The 23,727-nt window shown below is 40.6% G+C and overlaps 1 protein-coding gene across 2 annotated transcripts in view; it reads right to left on the bottom strand.

Moving 5' to 3' along the window:
- The window catches only part of CEP290 (centrosomal protein 290), a 121,891-nt gene that overhangs the window by 76,793 nt on the left and 21,371 nt on the right, over window positions 1–23,727 (bottom strand). For both annotated transcript variants that reach the window (XM_084640647.1, XM_084640648.1), the window contains exons 7-17: window positions 10,405–10,458; window positions 8,369–8,521; window positions 7,941–8,123; window positions 7,413–7,502; window positions 7,203–7,325; window positions 5,977–6,100; window positions 3,921–4,093; window positions 2,138–2,300; window positions 1,302–1,402; window positions 1,133–1,220; window positions 448–560 (exon numbers count right to left, since the gene is read on the bottom strand). In XM_084640647.1, the coding sequence (XP_084496773.1) occupies window positions 448–560; window positions 1,133–1,220; window positions 1,302–1,402; window positions 2,138–2,300; window positions 3,921–4,093; window positions 5,977–6,100; window positions 7,203–7,325; window positions 7,413–7,502; window positions 7,941–8,123; window positions 8,369–8,521; window positions 10,405–10,458 (1,365 nt within the window). The remainder of the gene's footprint in view (window positions 1–447; window positions 561–1,132; window positions 1,221–1,301; window positions 1,403–2,137; window positions 2,301–3,920; window positions 4,094–5,976; window positions 6,101–7,202; window positions 7,326–7,412; window positions 7,503–7,940; window positions 8,124–8,368; window positions 8,522–10,404; window positions 10,459–23,727) is intronic.

Raw genomic sequence — 23,727 nt, 5'->3', positions numbered from 1 at the left:
CTATGGCCATCATCTTTTGGCTGCATCTGTGCCAGGTGTCTAGAATCTAACTGGACAAAAATATTTCCACTTTTTTCTGACCGATTTAGATTATGAAGTACACTAGAAATTCTTCTTGATAGATTTCCCAAAGCCATGGTATTTTCAGATATATCCTTCTCAGATTTTAACACATTAAACGATGCTCGTCTAATTGAAAGTATGTTTTTCATTTCCATGTTATATGAATTGTTATCCTGTATTCATAGAAAAGTAAACAATGCTTATTATTGTTACATCAGTAGCTAAAGACAATTCATTTAGGATTGTTTCTTTAGATAGTTCCATATAGTTATTAATTCTTAGTGTAAGTCTAAAAACTATATACTCAGACACTAACAGTTCCTATTTTGGGGCCCAACTCATACAGAAAAAAATACAATACGCATTCCCATATCATGACCCTACCTTTGCTTTAACTTCATCAACATTAACTGTGCTCATGAAGTCTGATTTCCCTTTTTTTATCTTCAGATCCTCAGTAAAGCTATCAATCAGCTGCAGGTCATCTGCATCCAATCCTAATTACCAATACATGTATGAATAACAACAAATTATTATGAATGAATTTATCTATCTCCTGACAACAAAATGAAATGTTCCAAACAATGGGCTAGATTTCTGGTCTTGTTCTGTGATGCAAAGGAGTCATAAAGTTGCTCCTGGTAGGCAGCTGATGATTCCCCTGCGGTGGATATATTTCTGGCTGGTGTAGAATTGGCATAGCCAGCTCTTTGCAATGTCTCTGTTACAAACATTTGCCTGAGGAGAGAGGGAGGGTGCGGCTGGAGCGTTCTGCACTCTGATAACTCTTCAGAAGCCATTACAAGCCAGCACAAGTTAGAACACGCAAGAGGCTGGATGATTAGTGAAATAAAAAGCCAATCCATCCCTTTCCTTCAGATACACCAACTAGAACTCTGGTGCAGCTGAAGATCTGGGCCACTATCTATACTCAGTTTCATAACATTTAGATACATTAGCAAATGCGGCACATTGTCAAGTTATCCCAAATATAGCTACACAGAACCACTTTCAGTGGCTGGTCTGAAAACTGACAAAATCTAAATAAACTGCCGTGATTCTGTCCTACCTAACATTGCCGCTCTTTTTCCTTTCTCCTGAGCCAGTTTACGAATCTGTTGTTTCAGGGCAACTCTTTCTTCTTCCAGTCTTTCAATCTGCACATTAATCAAATATTAATATTTATTTCTGTTCAGTTTCATTTTACAAAATATGCCTAAACATAATTTATCACTTGCCTCTTTTAAAAGGATCTGGTTTTCAGCTCTGTACTGCTGCTGTTTTAGTGCCTTGCTGTTTTTATATTCAGTTAAATCTATCATTGTCTTTGGATCAAGACCTGAAACACAATCCATGCTGTGTAATTATTCATTAGTTAGATAAAATAATTCTAACTTTACAAAGCATTAACACATAACCCATTTAAATAAGAATACTTTAATATTCAAGTAGGATTACCAATAATTATACAGAAAACCAATAAGGACACTTATTTTCTTCATATATAACAACTCTTCCATGGCTAATATAATCTGGAAAAAGGACAATATTAGTTGACTTACCCATAACTAAAAGTAATATACTTAACTTCAGGTAGTAATTTATCTTTTGCTATAAAAGCCTACACAGACTAACTCATGTTTTTTTCTTTCTGCATTTTTCCATCAATATTATGACAGACAACACTATAATATTTTCTTCACATATATCATAGTGTTAGAATGTACTATGCTGCATGAGACGTTCTGGAATCAGGAAAAGTTAGATAGCATCATAGAAATAAAAATGAAGGTTGCAAACACTACTTCCTCTTGTTCTTCTGGAGTAGGAGGGAGGAGAGAAATGTAGCTCAGTCAAGAGCAGCTTACTGACCACATTTGTTCATGAACAATCCTACAGCTAATCATTTCTTCCTAATAAATAAAGAAATAAATTAATCACTTCATTTTTAGTAAGAAAAATAAAATAATTTACACACCCTGAATTACAATAAGATAAGATATTTGCATTAATAGAATGTTATTTGAACTTTATGACACAGTGAAATCTTTGTAAAATTTCATAAATGACATACCTAAGCGTTCCCTGAGGTCTTCATTTTCATCAAGAAAATCACTGATTTTAAGTTCAAGTTTGTTCATTTCCTTAATCAATCCTTCAGTCTCACGATCTCTTATTTTAATCTGCTTTTTTAAATCCTTTATTTCAGCAACAGCATCTTCCAAACCATATATTCCCTGAAATAGTCCCAAAAGTGAATTTAAAAGAACTTCGTCAATTGTCCAAACATTATACTAAAATGAAAGACTCATGACAGGTAAGAAGGTTATGAGTAAGTGGAGGGATTCTTTTGAAAGAACATTATAGGTTCTATCAGTTGAAGTAATCCACCCCCTTGAAAGGCCTGATCGAAAGTCCATTGAAGAGCAAGTATAATCATTTTTCTGATCATGGAAAATAGCACTTTGTAATCAGAATGGATGTCTTAATTTACAATACTTTACGTCTCTTTCCTTTTTTAATTTTTGATCAAAATTTGCATATGACTATAAGTGTTTGTAAGTAGTGTCACCATGACAATGCATGCAGTTTTACTGAATTCCAGCATACCTTTGTCAAAGACAATACATACAGATTTTACATAACGTCCCTGGGTCCAGAGATCTTCTTTTAGAACTCTGAAGTGTCCTATTTTTTTATTTTATCAATCAAAATATACGGGGTTCTTTAATAATTAAAAAAGTTTGCTTAAGACATATTGCTATTCCAAACAGCTTTTGCAGTGAAAAGTTGAATGAGTACGAACACAAAGGTGTTTTTTGCTCAAAGTAAATGTTAACCATACTTGTTCAATGTTTCATAATAAACTGAATCAGAACACTGAGTTATTTTAAAAAATCCTCTACCTTTGAGAAATACACATGCCTCTCTGCTGAGTCTGAGTCTAGCGCACATTTTTAAAACGTACTTTTGCATGAATATTCTGCAACCCTAAAAAATGTTGCCATAAAAAGGTTCTGTTTTTTTTATTTTGAAAATATGGTAAACAAAAACCTTCCATTGCATTGTCAAACAGAATTGTCACGTGATCACCCTTTCACAAGTATAGCTCTAAAAAAACCCCAAAAACGTAAAGCTTATCACTGATAATCAGATATCATCCGGCAATGCGACATTTACTATTTAACAAACAACATAATTCATGCAATGGAAAGGAACTGCATCTTTTTCTTTACCCTGAGATGTACATGTGTAACATGCACACGCTAAGTCCCTGATCCTGCCATGAGCACCACACACACAGAACTCTGCAAAGAATCAGGGCCCAAATTTGCAGAGTATTTTACGAATGTAAAAATTTAAAGCACAGTTAGGATCAGGAAAGTGATTATCTAAAAATGGCATCTTTTCATTCATCTTACTTCTCCGACAAATTTTTTTTTACTTGGTGCTGCCAGTGATTCTCAGAAATGGTTTTCCCACCATCTGCAAGATGGAGTTCTGTTACTAGCTTAAGTGTTGACCCTTCAGAAGTTCGTCATCTTGGCTATCCAACTTATGTTGTCTCAAGACAACTATTCCGGATGCTCAAATAGATGCTTCATTTACCTTGCCAAATATGGCTAACTTAAGACTCAATTCACTCATCTACCATTTACAACAAGATCAAGGAATGCATAAGAATGAGAGAAAAAACAACATGGGAAGTTGTTCATTTGACATTTGTTTTTGGTTTATTTTTCAGCTAGGACATAGTAAATGAAAAAACTGCAAACAAACAAACAAACAAAAAAAAACAATCTGTTGAAGATATAGTCAAAAACTGCTCTTTCCATTTTATCAAACAAACTGTGTACCGTTTCATAGACTCTCGTTTGCTTCAGAGCCTCAATGAGTTCTTTGTCCTTTTCCCTAGCATCAGACTCTGCTAATTCTGCCACTCTCTCAGCCTCTTTAGTTCTATGTTCTAGCAGTTGTAATTTTTCCTGTATTTCTCTAATATGATTCTGCTGAGCAAGAGATGAGAAACCTGGAAAGAAAAGCAAAATTTTGCTGTTATATTTTGAATGATTAAGAACATTAAGCTATTTCTGATATGAGGTAACTGAATGCTTTCACAAAAAGAAAAGCAGTACTTGTGGCACCTTAGAGACTAACCAATTTATCTGAGCATGAGCTTTCGTGATCCTATGAAGTGAGCTGTAGCTCACAAAAGCTCATGCTCAAATAAATTGGTTAGTCTCTAAGGTGCCACAAGTACTCCTTTTCTTTTTGCGAATACAGACTAACACGGCTGTTACTCTGAAACCTGAGTGCTTTCACTTTGCTTGGATTGAAATCTAGAAAAGTTGCCTCAAGTAAATTATTGTTTTGTATTTGAGTTTTGGTTTTCACAAATCTTTTAACTTCATTCTGAAATAAATAGTTTTACACTAGTTTATATTATGGCCTTTTTATTTTTACAAGCAACCGTTACGGCAACTTATGTGAAGTTAGTTCATATAATGGAAAATAGCATTCCATTTGAGTTCAATGGCACAACACACATTTCAAGTGTGTAAGACTTTACAGGATCAAGACTTGATATACTAAGGCCCTGATCCTGCAAAGACTTATGTATATGTTTAATCTTATGCATTCGGATTACTTCCATTGAAGCTGAAGGAAGTGCTCACAGTAAATTAAGATAAGCATACATGTAAGGGCTTGACTACATGGGAAATGTATCTAGTTATAGTGGTATAATTATACTAATGTAGTTAAACTGTTACATTTATACTGGTATAACTCCTCTACATAAAAACTCTTATTCCAGAAAAATATTTTTTTTTCCCCAGCTCTTCTTAAACTGATTCCAAAGAGACACAAATTAAACCAGAAAGAGGCATTTTATACCAGAATAACTGTCCACAAGGGATATTACACCAGTAAAGTTATAGCAGTTTAAATTCACACCTTATACCAGGGGTGGGCTCTTCAGAAGTTAATAGGCGGCTCCTTGTACAGGCACCGACTCCGGCGCTGGAGCTACAGGTACCAACTTTCCAATGTGCCAGGGGGTGCTCACCGCTCAACCCCTGGCTCTGCCACAGGCCCTGCCCCCACTCCACCCCTTCCCGGCCCATACCCTGAGCCTGCCGTGCCCTTGCTCCTCCCCTTTCCCCCGCCCCGGCCCAGAACCTCCTGCATGCCACAAAACAACTGATCGGAAGGTGTGAGGAGGGAGGCGTAGGCACTGATCAGTGGGGCTGCCGGTAGGTGGGAGGTGCTGGGAGCAGGGGGAAGAGCTGATGGGGGGCTGCTGATATATTACTGTGGCTCTTTGGCAATGTACATTGGTAAGTTCTGGCTCCTTCTCAGGCTGGCCACCCCTGCCTTATACCCTTATAACTTCCCTATGAAGATAAATAAGGCCTAAATCTATGCAGAATCAGAGCCCAGCTTCATTTCTTTGCTTCTGGAGGTCTAATAAATGTTCTCTTACTCCAGTTTGTATTTGAATTTTACTTACTCTTTTTAAAGGTAATTTTTCACAGAGTCACAGTGAAATGATCTACTTTTAAAATTGGTATATAGGCAATCTATTACTGTTTGTATATATAACTATGCAAGAGAAAATGTAACTGTATATTTCTGAGTAAAACTTACATAAGTCTATAGAACTTGAAGAAATATGACAAGTATTTATAAAACAGACGTTAATACTAGATACTTCAATAACTATAAACAATTAATCTGATCACACCCACACACTGAAAGCCAGTCCCCAATGTTTGTAAAATGGAAATAGTGAATCAGTAAGAGAATAAATTTCATTCATAATCTTTAAAAATACCGAAAACAATGTAAAGTTTTAAAAAATGCTCATTACAAGTTGACAACATATATCTTTAAATAAAAATTTCAACTTACCTTTATCTTTTTGGAGTTCATTTTTCAAATCCTCAATAATCAATGCATTTTTTTCCATTTCTTTTGTATATTGTTCAACTTGCTCAGTGAGCAACCTGATCTGACTGTCTCGTTCTTCCACTCCCTACAAAAATGCAATTATGTTAGAAAAGTAATTAACATTTAATAAACTACTAACACAGAGTAACTTACTACTTTGAACAGAAAGAAAATGAAGAGATGTAGAACAATTAATACAAAAAAAAATCTGAAAGAAAGAAACAGTAATACTTACAACATAAAATTCAGATATTATCTAGTAGTTGGGTATATAAACGCAAAGCAGTAAAAATAAAAGAAAAATAGTGAAAAGTAAAATATACAATTAATACTAGCTTGTAAAAATAGTTCTTAAAGCAATACCCTTTAAATACATATTTATTAAGCTGTTTTGAGATATATATCAACTTCAGTGGACCAACCAAAGTTAAGCATGTGCATGTTGGCAAGATTGGGGTCTTTCTTGCAAATTCCTCATAAGCATCTGGTCCTGGCTACTGACAGAGACAGGATTCTGGACTAGACAGACCACTGGCCTGTAGGGCAATTCGTCTGTTCCTGGTTGCATGTGTCTTTCAGAGGTTTAGTGAAAATTTGGTTGGGATTTCTCAAAGTTAGAGGTTTAAAAAATAAAAATGTACTTTGTACCATCTAGTTCTATATGTGCAATGTAAGCTCTTAAAAGTATGCCACTATTCCACAGATTCTGTGCATGCATGTGCAGCTTCGGAAACTGCATACAGAGTATAATGTATTTCTCTATGCTGAGTGGAAGGAGAACAGTTCAAAAGAAGTCACAGAAAGACTGTATAACAGGAAAGTCTCAAAAACAACAGCTGAACTGATTTGATAAAAACTTTGCAGAAACAAAAGTTCAGTCTTTGGCAGAAATCAAACCAGCCATATTTCAGCTGAAAGGTAAGAGACTGACACAGTTGCATATGGTTTTACAATTCCTTATTTCTAATGTCAATAATTTTCTACAGCAAAAGTGAAAGGACACCAAATTTGTGTGGAACATGAATAATGTTGGGACTAAAATGAGGGACACTTGAAAGGAGGTAAAGCTTTGCATAGATCTGAAACAGATACTCAACTGCCCAATGACATAGTGTTTGACACATGGACTGTACAGGCAGTTGTTTAAAACAGAGGTTATGACACATGCACGTTTGCATAGACTGTACCTGCTGGAGTGCCATAACGTTGTTTTTGTCTGCATCAAGTTGAGCCATTTTCAGTTTCTCTCTCAAGTTAAACAACATCTGCTGATATTCTATGATTTCATCATCTTTAGAAGCCAAGATTCTCTGCAAGGAACATAAGCAACATAATAAGGAGAGACACTTACAATAATTCCTAAACGTAACATGCAATCAGAAACTACTATAAAGTACCTTCCATTCTTCAACTTTTGCATTTACAGCTGCTATGAGGGGATCATCTTCTTCATTTTTTGCTTTAAGTTGGTCTGTTAGTTCCTGGGTCTGTAAATTGACATTGATTAATTCCATAAAAATTTACATATTATATTATATTATACACACACACACACACCCTGTAAATACACTTATTACATTAATGCTATAGCAGTGATGCAAACTTGTAATACACTTAGAGGAATGTTAACATTTTATATGAAGCTTTTTTTCTATGATTTATAATCAAGTTCTCAACATTTGTGCTGGGTTTCAAGTAGGCTCTCTAGTCAAGAACCATTTTTTTGTTTTGTTTTGTTAAAGAAAGTAGCATTTTTTCTTATTTGGAGTTGAATAAAATAAGCTGAACATTTTTTCTCTGCTAGAAAGAAAGCTGCATTTTTAAAACATTAAAAAAATCGTGTCTTAGGTTTAAGGCAAATCGCCACTGTGCAGCATTGTCCAGAAAATTACATACCCTTCAATAATGGACAAGCCATTTATTACCTGAAACTTATACTGTTCATTTTCCTTTCTTAATTGGTCCATAACAATATCAGACTGCTGCACAATAAGTTTCATTTTGTTATACTCATCAGTCATCTTCTCCATTTCCTGCACTGATTCTTCCAAGTTCTTCCTCATTTCCTGGTTTTGAGCTTCTAATTTCTCATTAGTTTCAGTCAAACTCTACAAAGTTAAAGAAAAAGTTACTTTTAAAAATATATGGTTTGGTACTTCAAATCTTGTATCACTATATAACTGTTGTACTAAATGTAGGGTCTGGAAGGTTTAGGGGATTAGTAATGGGATACACTTTAGATGACCACTTGAAATCCAGCCCAGTCTGTTAGGCACTGAAAGGTTATGCCAAATGACAATAAAATGATATCATTATCATTGTACTAAATTGATTAAGCATCCATAAACACTACCTGAATTTCATCCAGATATTGGACAAGCTCAAAGTTCTTTTTGGATAATTGAGATCTGTAATCAGACTCATCTCCTCTACGTGACATATGCATTTCCTTTTGTGAATCTATTTGTCTCTGGTAGTCAATTACATCCTGGCGAAGTTGTTCATTCTGCATACAAAGAAGCCCCAAAATAAAGAATTAGTAAAAATTAGAGGTTGAAAATCCTATTTTTCTAGAAAGCTACCACACGCATTTAGGACAGTAAAAGCTCATTCAAATTCCTACAGTATGCTTTTGAATACCTTAGATCCTCACCTTTTTCTTTATTCGTTTTTTCTCCAAATTAAAAAGGACAGAACAAAGTAAGAAGAAAGGAGATGAAAAGCAACACAGAATTAGAAATAATACATTTAAAAAAAATAAGACAAGCAAAAAGACAAAATTTTTAAAAATGCAAATCTTTATATACATTAACAAAGAATAATGGAAATATATATTAGAAATTAAAAGACTACCAAGCACATAGCTTCTAAACTTAAACAGGTGAAACTCATCAGTTTTGACAAGGTAGGGAAAAATTAGTTTTCAAAGTCTCAAACTCACTGAAAGTTCACGATCTGGAAATTTCTCAGCAGATAGAAAAAATATCAGAAACTAAAAAGGTTTGTAAGATTCTTTTGAATGTCCTTTAAAACTTGCTCTAAAAGGCAGCCAAGTGACATTTCACACAGCCAGTCAACAGGAATATAGAACACTACAACCAATGACATGAGAAAGGAGCAGTGCAGCAATGGCATTGGTGGAAGAAGTGCATCTTGGTAGCTGTGGCCTGAAAGAGGACCTAACTGATGGATGAATGTTAGAAAAAGAGAAGGGAAAAACTGCAAAAGTTCCCACAAACAAGAAAAGAAAAGTGTCCAGTTGCCTAAAATACCCTATGAGTATCACTAAATAATCCACCCTGAGAGATCAGCCTAACCATTATTTTACTTCATTTTGGCATCTGTTAAGGAAAAGTTAGCACATGTGACTCCATTTTGGTTTGGGGCCACCATTATCGAAAAGCAAGCACATCATGCACCAGGAGGAGTCTGTCTTCTGCATTCCTGTGAAAATCCTCCTCCTCGTCTCCAGCCCGCCTTGACTCCCAGTATCTGGTTTTTTGTCGGTCCCTAACTCCCTATCTCCTGGCCTTTGATGTGAGGCCTCCCATCCTGATAATAAAAGTTACTAATGCATGGCTTTAAGACCATGCTATGTAATTAATATACTGGTTTAGCACAAGTAATGCACCAAGCAGAAATAGGTGGTAAATAAAAAAAGGGTTTGTTTATTGGCTAAGGTTTCCAATGCACAAGGGCAACATGCTTTGCTAAAAAGTATATAACCTTTGTATAATCTGTATTCGGGGTCCCCTCCTGGCTAGCAGGGGGGCACCACGCTCGAGCGTAATAAACTTAGTATTTTTGGGGAACTCTGCAGTTGTGGACTTTGTTTATGTGCCTCAGCCTAGATTCGAACTGTGCGTGACCTACCAGGTGTAATCCGTAGCATTTGTGTGCGTGTCCTACCAGGTATAATTCGCAGCAGTTGTGTGCGTGTCCTATCAAGTATAATTCGTAACACATCTAAAGTAATGCAGTATATTTAAATTTAAATTATTTTATATTATGACTCTAAAAAAAAGGTTTTTATTATTTCATATTTTTATTACAGTAGACCTCAGAGGCTCAGTCAAAATAATGGCCCCACTGTGTTATGGGTTATAACATATGGGTTATGTTATGTTATGAATTTGGGCTATGCAAATTCAAAGACAGGTGCAATTCCTACCCTCGAAGAGCCAAGTTTCACCAAACATGTACTTCTTTTAAAGGAGAGTCTTAAAACCTTAAAATCTAGAACTTAACGTTTCCCTAGTTCCAGTACTTGATAAATGTGCCAAAATAAAATTAGACTGTTGCGTCAAAAATTAAAGAGAAACATATATGAAATAAATTAAGTCAGTCCATTAATTCGATAGGTATTGTGTGAAACACTTTTGTGCTAACCTCTCTTCTTAACTTGCTGTTTTCATTTTCTGCATCCTCATTTCGAAGAGCAAGCTAGAATGACAAGAATAATGTCTTTATATATATTTTAAATAGCTTAACTGTCATATGTTATGGAATCTCAGAGCCAAGTTCTATACTTGGATACATACTGGAGAAGACAATGGGACGTACTTCATTTGGTCTTAAGTTTAGAATTCCTCAGGAGAGTAAGTAGTGCTGGCACAAACCACTCAACTACATACATAAGGACTAAAGGCCATCTAAAACTCAATTTGATTTTCTACAATTAAATGTATCATATATATAGTGCTTTTACAGTTTTAAAGCACCATAAATACTTTAACCATCACAGCAACCCTGTAAGATAGGTGATACTATTATTCCATTTTAGATATGGAGAAACAGACACACAGATTAAAGGTCACAAAGTGAATCAGTGACAAAACTAATATTAGAACTGAGGAGTTCTCAAACCCCACACCATTCATGTTCCCCTACTTCATGCAGGCTCTCAAAAGTATGCATTAGAATCTTATGATAGTTTTAGAGATGTTGAATTGAGAAATTTCTTACCTGATCATTTTCTTTCTATTAGCAGCTTCTCTCCAAATTAATTACTCATGGACTAATTAATTCCTCCACCTGGGGAATTCACAGGTAGTCCAATGTTGTTGCAGGAGACTTGAGGGCTAAGCTTCACCCTTCAGCTCAGACCACCAGAAGAGTTCTTGCACCGTCACAGAAACATTCCAGCAAACAATTATTAGCTTTAAGGCAACTATACCCTTAAGACAACATATGTCTAAATCTTCCTTTAGAGAAAATTTTCAGTTATATTCTGGTGAATTACCAGACTACTAAACTGGATGAAATTCAGAGAGAAGCTGCTAACTGAAAGAAAATTATCAGGTAAGAAATTTCTCATTCTGTTGCACAGCTTCTCTCCTCATTTATTACTCATGGGAAGTAGCAAGCAGTGAATCCCAGTAGTAGAGAGGGAAAGGGGAAGCAGTTTAATTATTATAGTAGAATAATATGCAGGAAAGGAAGATCCCCCCACACAAAGCAAGAGCTTTATGAACTAAGGAGCTGTGTGGGAACCAAAGCAGTAGCATCTTCCTACCAAAGGCTGCAGAGGAAAGAAAACTTACTTTGTAAATCTTCCTGAGATGAGGCTCATACACTTTCCCCCAGTGCCTTTAGGGACTTCTACAAACAGTTTCCCATATGCCTAACAACTGTTGCAGGATTTTTACATCTTGCCTGCAGCAACCTCAAGCTCTTGGCATTTTGGATAGAATAGGATGAACCAACTACAGTTGGTATACGTACTCCATATGCTGGAGCTATACCTTTAGAGCTCCAGGAACGCGCATTTGTTCCACAAACTTCCAAGGGTTCATACAAAATGATGGAAGAACTATTTCCCAGGAATCGTGGCAAGAGGAACTTACCTTGAACAGAAAAATTTCTGGAGCTATAAAAATAACCTTTTCCTTATGACAAAGTTCTTGTATGGATATGGGAACTAATTCCAAAAGTTGCCTTCAGAGGCAATGGTGATGAGAAAGACCAGGCAAGGTATGTCTAATTTGTCACTGTGATTAAACTTGGCACCTGATGCTAAGATGGAGTTTACAAAATGCTGGTATGGCTGGTATCCACGTTTCTAAGTAGGACTCCAACCAAACCTCCTGGAGAAACTCTAGTAAAGCTAAAATCGCCAGAACTTTGGGATTATTATTTGCATCACATCTAGTGGTAAAGGCCCCACTGTGCTGAGCACAGTGCAAACACTACCCCAAAGAGCTTTCTGTTTCCCCTCACACCAGAAACATAAATTTGACCAGATCAATTAATTATTGTGATTGACTTCTGTCTGGATACCAAACTGTATTAGAATGAATGGAAAATCCATGCTGAACTACACTTCTCTTCTGATACCCAGGCTGTTAAATGCAGATGTTCCCAATCTTAAAGGAGGAGTCCCTGCTTCAAGAGGTCTGGTGTTTTCTGCAGGTACAATATGGGGTTGTTGGCTGTCTGGCATGTCTAAAGTTTCTTCTGGGCCACTAGAGCACTAGAGCTGGAGCACTAGAAGGAGGACCAAAACTCTCCCTTTTCTTCTTTTCTGTATCTTTTAGGTGAACTCTCTGGAAAGGTAGCAGATTCTCCTCTACCCAGGACATTATTTCCATTACCATAGAGAAGCTTTGACCTTTTGTTACGCCTAGTTTTGGAAGTGATATAAACACTCATGCCTCAAACATAAGCAAACCCCTTACGGAAAGTAGGAGGAGACTTCCGAGAGTACCATAATTGCCCACTATGTATTTTCTTGCATCTTCTACTAATGCGGCTGGTACTGGTTGCACCATAGACAGTATAGGGGACTTGATGGACGGCTGGTATGAACTCCTAGGGCCATGTATGTGATGTATTTTTTAAGATACACCCGGACAGAGGTGTCAAAATGAACTAAAAGGATGTGTACTATTAGATTTTGGAAATCTTGTATGCTTGCTTCCATAGTAAATATGCAAAGATCTAGATTGAAAACTGGGTTGGCTTTCCACGTTATTTGCACTTACTGTCACAGTTCAGGAAAACTGCACCTCTATTCTCTCCCCCATGGTCGCTCGAGGGCACCCACTCTAGGCTCTTGGCTTCTCAGCTGTCACCTCTCTTGGTTGGAGACCCATGTCTCTCTCCATCGTGGGCAGGATTTTGTCCAGGACACAGTTTCCTGCCTATACTGTGATATCCCCAGCAAGCTAGGCTGCCTAAACAGGCCAGTGTCTGTGCTTTTCTATCTCTCCGAAGGCTTATGGAACATGTGATTGCCAGGAGTCATAAGTTACAACACAGCCTTTTATAAGCAAGCACATTTATTCTTAAGCTGAAAGCATTAGAGATATTAAAAATATTAAAATAAAAGTTCATCTATGCATGCTAAAAACTTACAAGCAGTCACTCATCAGTCTTTTGGGGCCTCAGTAAGCTAAAGTCCTTCTAACTCTTCCCAGAAAGGATTGGGGGCCCTTGAGCAAAAGGTCCTGTCCATTTGATTAATCAGAAAGAAGGCACTACGTCAGTTTAAACTCAGGTTATTTTTTCAGAAGTCCTTTTTTGTCTGTTGGTCTCTGGAGAATCCAGTTTGAACTAGTATATGCAAGCTTCGCTAGGTACTTCTCTGGAAATGTCGCAATCTGAGTGAATTTGCCCAACCACTCCACCCTGTTCTCAGTTCCTGGAGAAGCTGTGGTCACCCTACCCCATGAAATTATATACAGTCTCTTGCCCACAATAATACATACATCTAATACCATAACGTCTTTCAAGGATATTGCAGGAAATTTCTATATCTGTCACACTTAGCTGCCCACAAAGGGGTATTTGGATATCATCTGAGAATGACACCTAATTTACATTCCATCAAGTGCATCGTTGTATGTCCTCAGAAGGATTTTTAGCAGGTATATTTTGAGAAAACCCACTCATGGGATGAAGCTAATGCATGGCACCAGCAATCCTAGCCATTAGAGATATATGGCTATTGATGATCCCTCAAGAAGTGATTGATGCAATGAAGTTTTAGATCTTTGCAAGTCTTTACCATTATTGTAAAATTACAGCCAAAGACATGTCTCTTTTTGACATGTTGGTGACAAATTCTCTGCATTGGGATCAAAAGATCTTGATTATGAAGAACTGGTGGCTATGAATCCTTTTCAGCAGCTGTTCATTTATGAAAGGGTCCATTTCTCTGGACAGGGTACTGATTGGCATGTTATCTATGCATGGGTACAGGTGTGTAACATGTCATCTGTGCCTTGCTGTGACTACTTTCACCACTTAAGATTCTGGGTACAGAGGACAGCTCAGAAAGAAGAGTCTTGCACAGGAATTGTGATCTCTTGTAAACAAACACTTTATGTCTTTGTCATTGTGATGGTGTATACAAACCCCATACTGGGTCGGAAGGGGTTAAAGGACAGCATTGGGCCCAGGTAGCCCCGCCCTTCCAACCCTGCAGAGCATGCTCCAACTGCAGAAAAGGTTGAAAAGGGAGCAACCCAGCTCAGAAGAGGGGAGGAGGACACACCTATCCTGAAGGCTCCTGTCAAGGTCACCAGAGAAGCCTCCCTGAGGGAAGTGAGACTATATGCTGAGCCGGTTGGCACTGACAATTCGGTTATCTGGGACTGAAAGCTGTGAGAGAAAAGCAGCACTAGGAAGCAACGAAGGGAGAGTAAAAACAGGGGGCAACTTTGGGGCCCAGATACTGTTGACCCTTCTACAGCCCTGGGTCAGAGCCTCCCTAGCAATGCCCCCCACTACAGGAAGAACTCCGAGTCACGTGTACCCCTCACTGCACCACTGAGTAAAGGAGGACCAGGACTGAAAGACTGGGAGGGAGGGGGCACCATGTGTTCTAACCGCTAGGCCACCTAACCCACCAAGGACTCTATTACAGTCATGCTGAAAATTTTGTTGCTTTGGAGGAAAACTTCTCTAGGTTTCTGTGACACTCTATACCTCGGGGGAGCACCCTGTAACCACCATATTCCTCATTTTTATATAATTGTGATATTGCATATAAACCAGGCCATGTGAGGTATCAGGGGAAAGGTTATGATCCGCTAAAACCCACTGTTCCATCTAAATATGTACATCATTAATGCATATGAAGTTAGGAGAATGTGTTGTATGATTCTCACTAAAATATGCTGAGAGTTGGGGAATCGTCCAGGTATTAGATCCCCAGAGACAAGGACAAGGGGGCTAACCAACACCCAGGTGGGTGTCAAACAACCATCAATAGCCATTGTCCCGCAAGGGTTACAGTTCAATGACTCATTTGCACAAGGCCACACCAGGAGAATTGCTCAACCTTGACTGGTGACTCAGCAATGCCCACAAGTTCAGGCATGTCTGGTGTTCTCCAAGCACATGGACTTAGCCCTGGTCTACACTAGGAGTTGAGGTTGAATTTAGCAGCATTAAATCGATTTAACCCTGCACCCGTGTCCACACGACGAAGCCTTTTTTTGCGACTTAAAAGGGCTCTTAAAATCGATTTCCTTCCTCCACCGCCGACAAGGGGATTAGCACTGAAATCGGCTTTGCTGGGTCGAATTTGGGGTACTGTGGACGCAATTAGACGGTATTGGCCTCCGGGAGCTATCCCAGAGTGCTCCATTGTGACCGCTCTGGACAGGACTCTCAACTCAGATGCACTGGCCAGGTAGATAGGAAAAGGCCTGCGAACTTTTGAATTTCAATTTCCTCTTTGGCCAGCGTGGCAAGCTGCAGGTGACCATGCAGAGCTCATCAGCAGAGGTGACCATGATGGAGTCCCAGAATTGCAAAGAGCTCCAGCATGGACCGAACGGGAGGTACGGGATCTGATCGCTGTATGGGGAGAGGAATCCATGCTATCAGAACTCCGTTCCAGTTTTCGAAATGCCAAAACCTTTGTGAAAATCTCCCAGGGCATGAAGGACAGAGACCATAACAGGGACTCGAAGCAGTGCCACGTGAAACTTAAGGAGCTGAGGCAAGCCTACCAGAAAACCAGAGAGGTGAACGGCCGCTCCGGGTCCGAGTCCAAAACATGCCGCTTCTATGATGAGCTGCATGCCATTTTAGGGGGTTCAGCCACCACTATCCCAGCCGTGTTGTTTGACTCCTTCACTGGAGATGGAGGCAACACGGAAGCAGGTTTTGGGGACGAGGAAGATGATGAAGTTGTAGATAGCTCACAGCAAGCAAGCGGAGAAACCATTTTTTCCAACTGCCAGGAACTGTTTCTCACCCTGGACCTGGAGCCAGTACCCCACGAACCCACCAAGGATGCCTCCCGGACCTGCCAGGCAAAGAAGGGACCTCTGGTGACTGTACCTTTTAAAATAGTATACATGGTTTAAAAGCAAGCATGTTTAATGATTAATTTGCCCTGGCATTAGTGGCTCTCCTGGATATACTCCCAAAGCCTTTGAAAAAGGTTTCTGGGGAAGGCAGCCTTATTCCATCCACCATGGTAGGACACTTTACCACTCCAGACCAGTAGCACATACTCGGGAATCATTGTAGAACAAAGCATTGCAGTGTATGTTTGCTGGCATTCAAACAACATCCGCTCTTTATCTCTCTGTGTTATCCTCAGGAAAGTGATATCATTCATGGTCACCTGGTTGAAATAGGGTGCTTTTCTTAAGTGGACATTCAGAGGAGCCCGTTCCTGCTGGGCTGTTTGCCTGTGGCTGAACAGAAATGTTCCCCGCTGTTAGCCACGGGGAGGGGGGAGGGTTGAGGGGATAGCCACGCGGTGGGGGGAGGCAAAATGCGACCTTGTAACGACAGCACATGTGCTATGTATGTAATGTTAACAGCAAGGTTTACCGTGAAAGAGTGTACCCATTGTTCTATAAAATGTGTCTTTTTAAATACCACTGTCTCTTTTTTTTTCCTCCACCAGCTGCATGTGTTTCAAGGATCACAGAGTCTTCTCCTTCCCAGAGGCTAGCGAAGATTAGAAGGCGAAAAAAACGCACTAGTGATTAAATGTTCTCTGAGCTCATGCTATCCTCCCACACTGACAGAGCACAGATGAATGCATGGAGGAAGACAATGCCAGAGTGCAGGAAAGCACAAAATGACCGGGAAGAGAGGTGGCGGGCTGAAGAGAATAAGTGGTGGGCTGAAGAAGGGGCTGAAGCTGAAAGGTGGCAGCAGCGTGATGAGAGGAGGCAGGATTCAATGCTGAGGCTGCTGGAGGATCAAACCAATATGCTCCAGCATATGGTTGAGCTGCAGGAAGGGCAGCAGGAGAACAGACCGCTGCTACAGCCCCTGTGTAACCAACCGCCCTCCTCCCCAAGTTCCATAGCCTCCTCACCAAGATGCCCAAGAACGCGGTGGGGTGGGCCTCTGGCCACCCAGCCACTCCACCCCAGAGGATTGCCCAAGCAACAGAAGGCTGGCATTCAATAAGTTTTAAAGTTTTAAACTTTTAAAGTGCTGTATGGCCTTGTGCTTCCCTCCTTCACCACTCCTCCTGGTGCTTCTTTGCTCCACCACCCATCCCGGGCTACCTTGGCAGTTATCCCCCTATTTGTGTGATGAATGAATAAAGAATGCATGAATGTGAAGCAACAATGACTTTATTGCTTCTGCAAGTGGTGATCGAAGGGAGGTGGGGAGGGTGGTTAGCTTACAGGGAAGTAGAGTGAACCAAGGGGCGGGGGATTTCATCAAGGAGAAACAAACAGAACTTTCACACCGTAGCCTGGCCAGTCATGAAACTGGTTTCCAAAGCTTCTCTGATGTGCACCGTGCGCTCCTGTGCTCTTCTAACCGCCCTGGTGTCTAGCTGTGCGTAACCAGCAGCCAGGCGATTTGCCTCAACCTCCCACCCCGCCATAAACATCTCCCCCTTATTCTCACAGATATTGTGGAGCGCACAGCAAGCAGTAATAACAGTGGGAATATTGGTTTCGCTGAGGTCTAAGTGAATCAGTAAACTGCACCAGCGTGCTTTTAAATGTCCAAATGCACATTCTACCACCATTCTGCACTTGCTCATCCTGTAGTTGAACAGCTCCTGACTACTGTCCCGGCTGCCTGTGTATGGCTTCATGAGCCATGGCATTAAGGGGTAGGCTGGGTCCCTAAGGATAACTATAGGCATTTCAACATCCCCAAAAGGTTATTTTCTGGTCTGGGAAGTAAGTCCCTTCCTGCAGCTTTTGAAACAGACCAGAGTTCCTGAAGATGCGAGCGTCATGTACCTTTCCCGGCCATCCCATGTTGATGTTGGTGAAACGTCCCTTGTGATCCACCAGTGCTTGCAGTTTATGTACTCACGGGCTTGGTGCTCCAGTGCCAAGATAGGGATATGGGTTCCGTCTATGACCCCACCACAGTTAGGGAATCCCATTGCAGCAAAGCCATCCACTATGACCTGCACATTTCCCAGGGTCGCTACCCTTGATATCAGCAGATCTTTGATTGCTTTGGCTACTTGCATCACAGCAGCCCCCACAGTAGATTTGCCCACTCCAAATTGATTCCCGACTGACCGGTAGCTATCTGGCGTTGCAAGCTTCCACAGGGCTATTGCCACTCGCTTCTCAACTGTGAGGGCTGCTCTAATCTTGGTATTCTTGCGCCTCAGGGCAGGAGAAAGCAAGTCACAAAGTTCCATGAAAGTGCCCTTACGCATGCGAAAGTTTCGTGGCCACTGGGAATCGTCCCAGACCTGCAAAACTATGCAGTCCCACCAGTCTGTGCTTGTTTCCCAAGCCCAGAATCGGCGTTCCACCGCATCAACCTGCCCCCTTAGCACCATGATGCCCACATTGCCAGGGCCTGTGCTTTGAGAGAAATCTGTGTCCATGTCCTGATCACTCACGTGACCATGCTGACGTCGCCTACTTGTCTGGTATCGCTTTACCAGGTTCTGGTGCTGCATATACTGCTGGATAATGCGTGTGGTGTTTAATGTGCTCATAATTGCCAAAGTGATCTGAGCGGTGGTATGGAGTGGCTTGCCGTGGTATGGCGTCTGCACAGAAAAAAGGCGCAGAACGATTGTCTGCCGTTGCCCTGATGGAGGGAGGAGCGACTGACGACATGGCTTACAGGGTTGACTTACAGAGAATTAAAATCAACAAAGGGGGTGGCTTTGCGAGAAACTGAATGGCCCCCTCAAGGATAGAACTCAAAACCTGAAGGATAGAATTCAAAACTGGGTTTAGCAGTCCGTTGATTTCACAGAGGCTGAGGGAGGGAGGAGAAAATGAATACAAAACAAATCTGGTCTATTTCTTGTTTTGAGCCACTTCATCTATCTTTATACATCTTGCTGGCAGCAGACTGTGCAGTACGACTGCTAGCCATCGTCAACACCTGGGTGCTCGGCCAAAGACGGTGCAATATGTCTACTGGCCAACATCTGCTGCTTGCTGCAGATTAAAAGACAGTGCGGGACTGAATCGCCATGAGACGAAACAAGGGAAATTACCTGGCTGAATCACTCCCATGTTTGCCCAGGTGCCCGGTTAAAAGAGCACCCAGGACTACATTGATGACGGCTACCAGTCATACTGCACTGTCTGCTGCCAAAAGGCAATAAACTGCTGCTGTGTAGCAATGCAGTACCACGTCTGCCAGCACCCAGGAGACATATGGTGACAGTTAGCTGAGCAGGCTCCATGCTTGCTGTGGCGTCTGCACAGGTAACTCAAGAAAAAAGGCGCAAAAGGATTGTCTGCCCTTGCTTTCACGGAGGGAGGGAGGGAACGGGGGCCTGACGATATGTACCCAGAACCACCCGCGACAATGTTTTAGCCCCATCAGGCACTGGGATTTCTACCCAGAATTCAAATGGCGGAGACTGCGGGAACTGTGAGATAGCCACCCACAGTGTAACGCTCCGGAAGTCGATGGTTGTCTCGGTACTGTGGACACACTCCACCGACTACATGCACTTAGAGCATTTGTGTGGGGACACACACAATCAACTGTATAAAAACGCTTTCTACAAAACCGACTTCTATAAATTTGACCTAATTTCATAGTGTAGACATACCATAAGGGTATAAAACAGAACACAGTAGACCCATGTTTTTCCTTTTCTCCTCCCGCTACCTACGCTGCAAGCAACAAGAACGCTCAGAAGAGTGAAGACTTCAACAGAGGAGACTGCCCCAGGTTTAAGAGACAAACCTGTATATTAAGGATTGTAAGGTCCAGTGGGGTGAGAACATTGCTTCATCTAAATACTGTCTAGTGTGATAAGGGTTAAGGTTTAGACTGCATGCTTATATTTTATTTTGGTAGCCATTCTGACTTTTTGCCTATCACCTGTATCACTTAAAATCTATCTTTTGTAATCAATAAACTTGTTTTACTGTTTATCTTTACCAGTGAGTTTGCCTGCAGTGCTTGGCAAATCTGCTCAGGTCACAGAGACTGGTGTATATCCACTTTCCATTGATGAAGAGGTGAATCAATTAATAAACTTGCATTGCTCTATAAAGGGCCTTGAGCAGTGCAAGACAGTATATTCCTGAGGTACAAAGCTGGGAGCTCGGAGGATTTGGCTGGTACCTTTCTCTGTGTGATTCATGAGTGGCTCTGGGAGCATTCATGCAATCTAGCTGGATGTGGGGCTCCACATGCGATTATGCTGAGTGATAACAGTATCTGGAAGGGTTTTCTGCTTGTCATTAGCAGAACATTGTGAGAGACCACTCAGGCTGGAGAGTTAAGGGGTCCCAGTGGTCCCACAGTCCCAGGCTTAACCCCGTGGATCCCGTCAGTTTCCTTGGAAACTTCTGCTCCATATTTTTCTCTCTTCCATGGTAATAGCCCCTTCTTGGATGCCCTTTGGGTTGGTAGCAAACAACAGATTGCTATGCTGGCTTTGACAGTGAGCGTTGAGGTCTCTTTGCAACCTCATCTGATAATTTCTCTGTTTCCCGCCACTAGCTCCTCACCTGTAAGTCTGCATTCTTAAGATAGCCATTTAGGATAAATTATGGTGATTTGTGGATGTAACATGGCTTTCTTTTGATCACCAAGTTAAAACCCATTGCTTGACACAAATCATATCAAGGGCTTGACCAAGACAGAACCAAGACGTCTCACTCCAAGCAAGAATCATACCCCAAGTCCATGGGCCATTCATTTGCCATAGAGTAGGCTTTCCTTGCAAAGTATATGAAAAACCTTTGGTCTGAAAGGTGATAGCTGAGGGTTTTGAAACTGATGTGCACTGTGTCATCACTCTTATGGTTTATAGCACTGGTTCTCAAACTTTTTGTATTGGAGACCCCTTTAACACAGAAAGCCTCTGAGTGCGGCCCTCCCCCTTAAATTAAAAACACTTAATAGATTTAACACTATCTTAAATTCTAAATGTATATCCCTATTGTTTTAAATGAATATTGAAATTGTTTCTCACTGCTTTTAAATTAAGACTACTGAATTATTGTTAGAAGCACTGAAGTTATTTTTAAATTACTATTAAGTAGAATTTAATTTTAATACTTAACAGCAATTAATCACCTTAAGCATAAGCATCATCATAAGCAGAAAGAAAATCAGTGAGATGGATGATGCTGTTTATTTGACACAAGAAGAAGTTTTATTCTTGGCGTTGTGTTAGAAAAGGCACATCTGATGTTGTCCTTTACATCAGACTGGTTTCGGGATTTTGTCTTTATTGTGAGAAGGCTGCAGAATCCACTCTCGCATTCATAGATAGTGGGAAATGGCAGAAGGGCTCTCCAGACCATTTCAGACACCAGTGAGTATTCACTTGCAACTGAACATCAGAACTGGTTTGGAGGCAGCTGTGTGAATTTTGGTTTCACTTCGTCATAATTGATCATGTCGATAAACTGTTCCTGTGCATGAATATCCTCAGTAGATAACTGCTCAGCCATCACACTGAAAGGGTTCTTCACCAGGGAATGAAGTGCTTCTGGTAGCACTGGGAAGTAGTGTGAGAACTCTTCGTGAAGGGCTTTCAGATGTTCAGTAATAACTGACTTGAGAGTGCTATCAACATTGACTTCCTTCTCCTCGCTGAATGAGGAAAGTGTGAGAAACATGCCATATCTGTCTGTGTCCAAATTACTGCACCACAGATCCAACTTTATCTGGAAGGCTCTGATTTTATTAGTCAGGTCTATTAATATTGAACATTTTCCCTGAGGTGACAGACTGAGGGTCATTAAGACTACCGAAGATATTGACTAGGTATGCTAAGCAGAGAAGCCATTTCTTGTCACTGAACATTTTGTTCATCTCTTGTTTCTCTTTTTGCAGGAAAAACTCCTCCATCTCTTCATGAAGTATAAAAGCGTGCTTTAATGCGCGTCCTCTAGAAAGCCACCCGACTTGAGTGTGGAAAAGCAGAACTTCGTATTCACCACCCATTTCCTTGCAGAGCTCTTGAAAAAGATGACTATTCAAAGCATACAACATCCACCATAGCATTAAAGCACATTAGCAATGCCTTTGCAGCTAGGACTTGACAATGGATTCCACGAGTGACAATCACATTAGGTGACACGCACTTTACCTTCTGCTGAAAGCCAGACCACACACCCACCATGGCTGGAGCACCATCAGTACATAGACTAACAAAAGATTTTTCTACTTATTGTCACTGCTTTCGGAAAAGGCATTCACCTTATTGAAAATGCCCTGTGCTGGTGTGGTTGTTTCAAGTTGTTCACAGAATAAGAATTCATCTTTAACATCCAAAGCATTTACATATCATAGGAACGCAGTTAGTAACATCAGTAATTTCATCAAGTTGAGGCTGAACATACTGGTTTTAGCAGTAGATGTGGCTATTATTTACAGGAGAAAATGTGTGTCTGTGTGTCTGACTTAAATTATAATTTTTTTTTTTTTTGGTGCCTATCTCAGTGTTCTGATTGGTCTGTGGTTTAATGCAGCTTTTCAGCCACTGAATAATTAAGCCCTCTAATGTTGTCTCAATCCCAGGGCCAGCCTTGGGGAAAATGGCGCCCTGAGCAAACTTCTATTTTGGTGTCCTTTCTTTGGAGGCAGAGCAGGGCTGGAGGCAAAGTGGGGCAGGCGGTGGAGCTGGGCTGTGAGCCCTGTGCATGACGGGGCTTGGGCTGTCAGCCCTGCAAATGGCAGGGCTGACAGCCTGAGCCACACCACTCACAGATCTGAGAGCTCAAAACCCGCATGTAATAACCTCGTAACCCCATGAGGGGTCACAACCCCCAGTTTGAAAATCCCTGGTCTATGGGGTCTTTTGGAAGAAGTCCCCTTCTGACTAGGTTGTTGACTAGCAAAGCTATTGTTGCACCAACCTTAGGCTCCTCAGATTTATGAAATTTCTATGTTTTATATAAATATTTTAGTTTCACATTTGGTTTAATCAGGTGTCCTCATTTGGATTTTATGATGCCTTCAAAGGAGGCATCAATGGGAAAATATAGATCTAATAATGATTGAAAGAAAAATATTTTATTAATATTAATGAGTTATTTGAAAGCCACTGACATAAGTCCGAAAAAAGTCCCGTAGATTTTGTTTAGTTTGTCTGTGATGTACTTGTGGTACTTAATTCCCTAGCCATTTACCAGGGGAAGGTAGTTCACTATTTGTCCTGGCATAGGGAACACACACCAGAGAACGGTACTGTACACATAACGTGAATGGGGAAGTAGCTTGCTGGATGTCCCAGGAGGCTCAGGGCAAGTCTACACAACCCGCAGTAGCGAGCCTCCCAGACTCAGGCTTGCGCTACCACACCAAAAATAG

The sequence above is a fragment of the Lepidochelys olivacea genome (genome assembly GCF_965140295.1).
Source record: "Lepidochelys olivacea isolate rLepOli2 genome assembly, chromosome: 1".
Lineage (NCBI taxonomy): Eukaryota > Metazoa > Chordata > Testudines > Cheloniidae > Lepidochelys > Lepidochelys olivacea.
The sequence above is the reverse complement of the archived record's forward strand: the minus strand, read 5'-3'. Positions and strand labels throughout refer to the sequence as shown.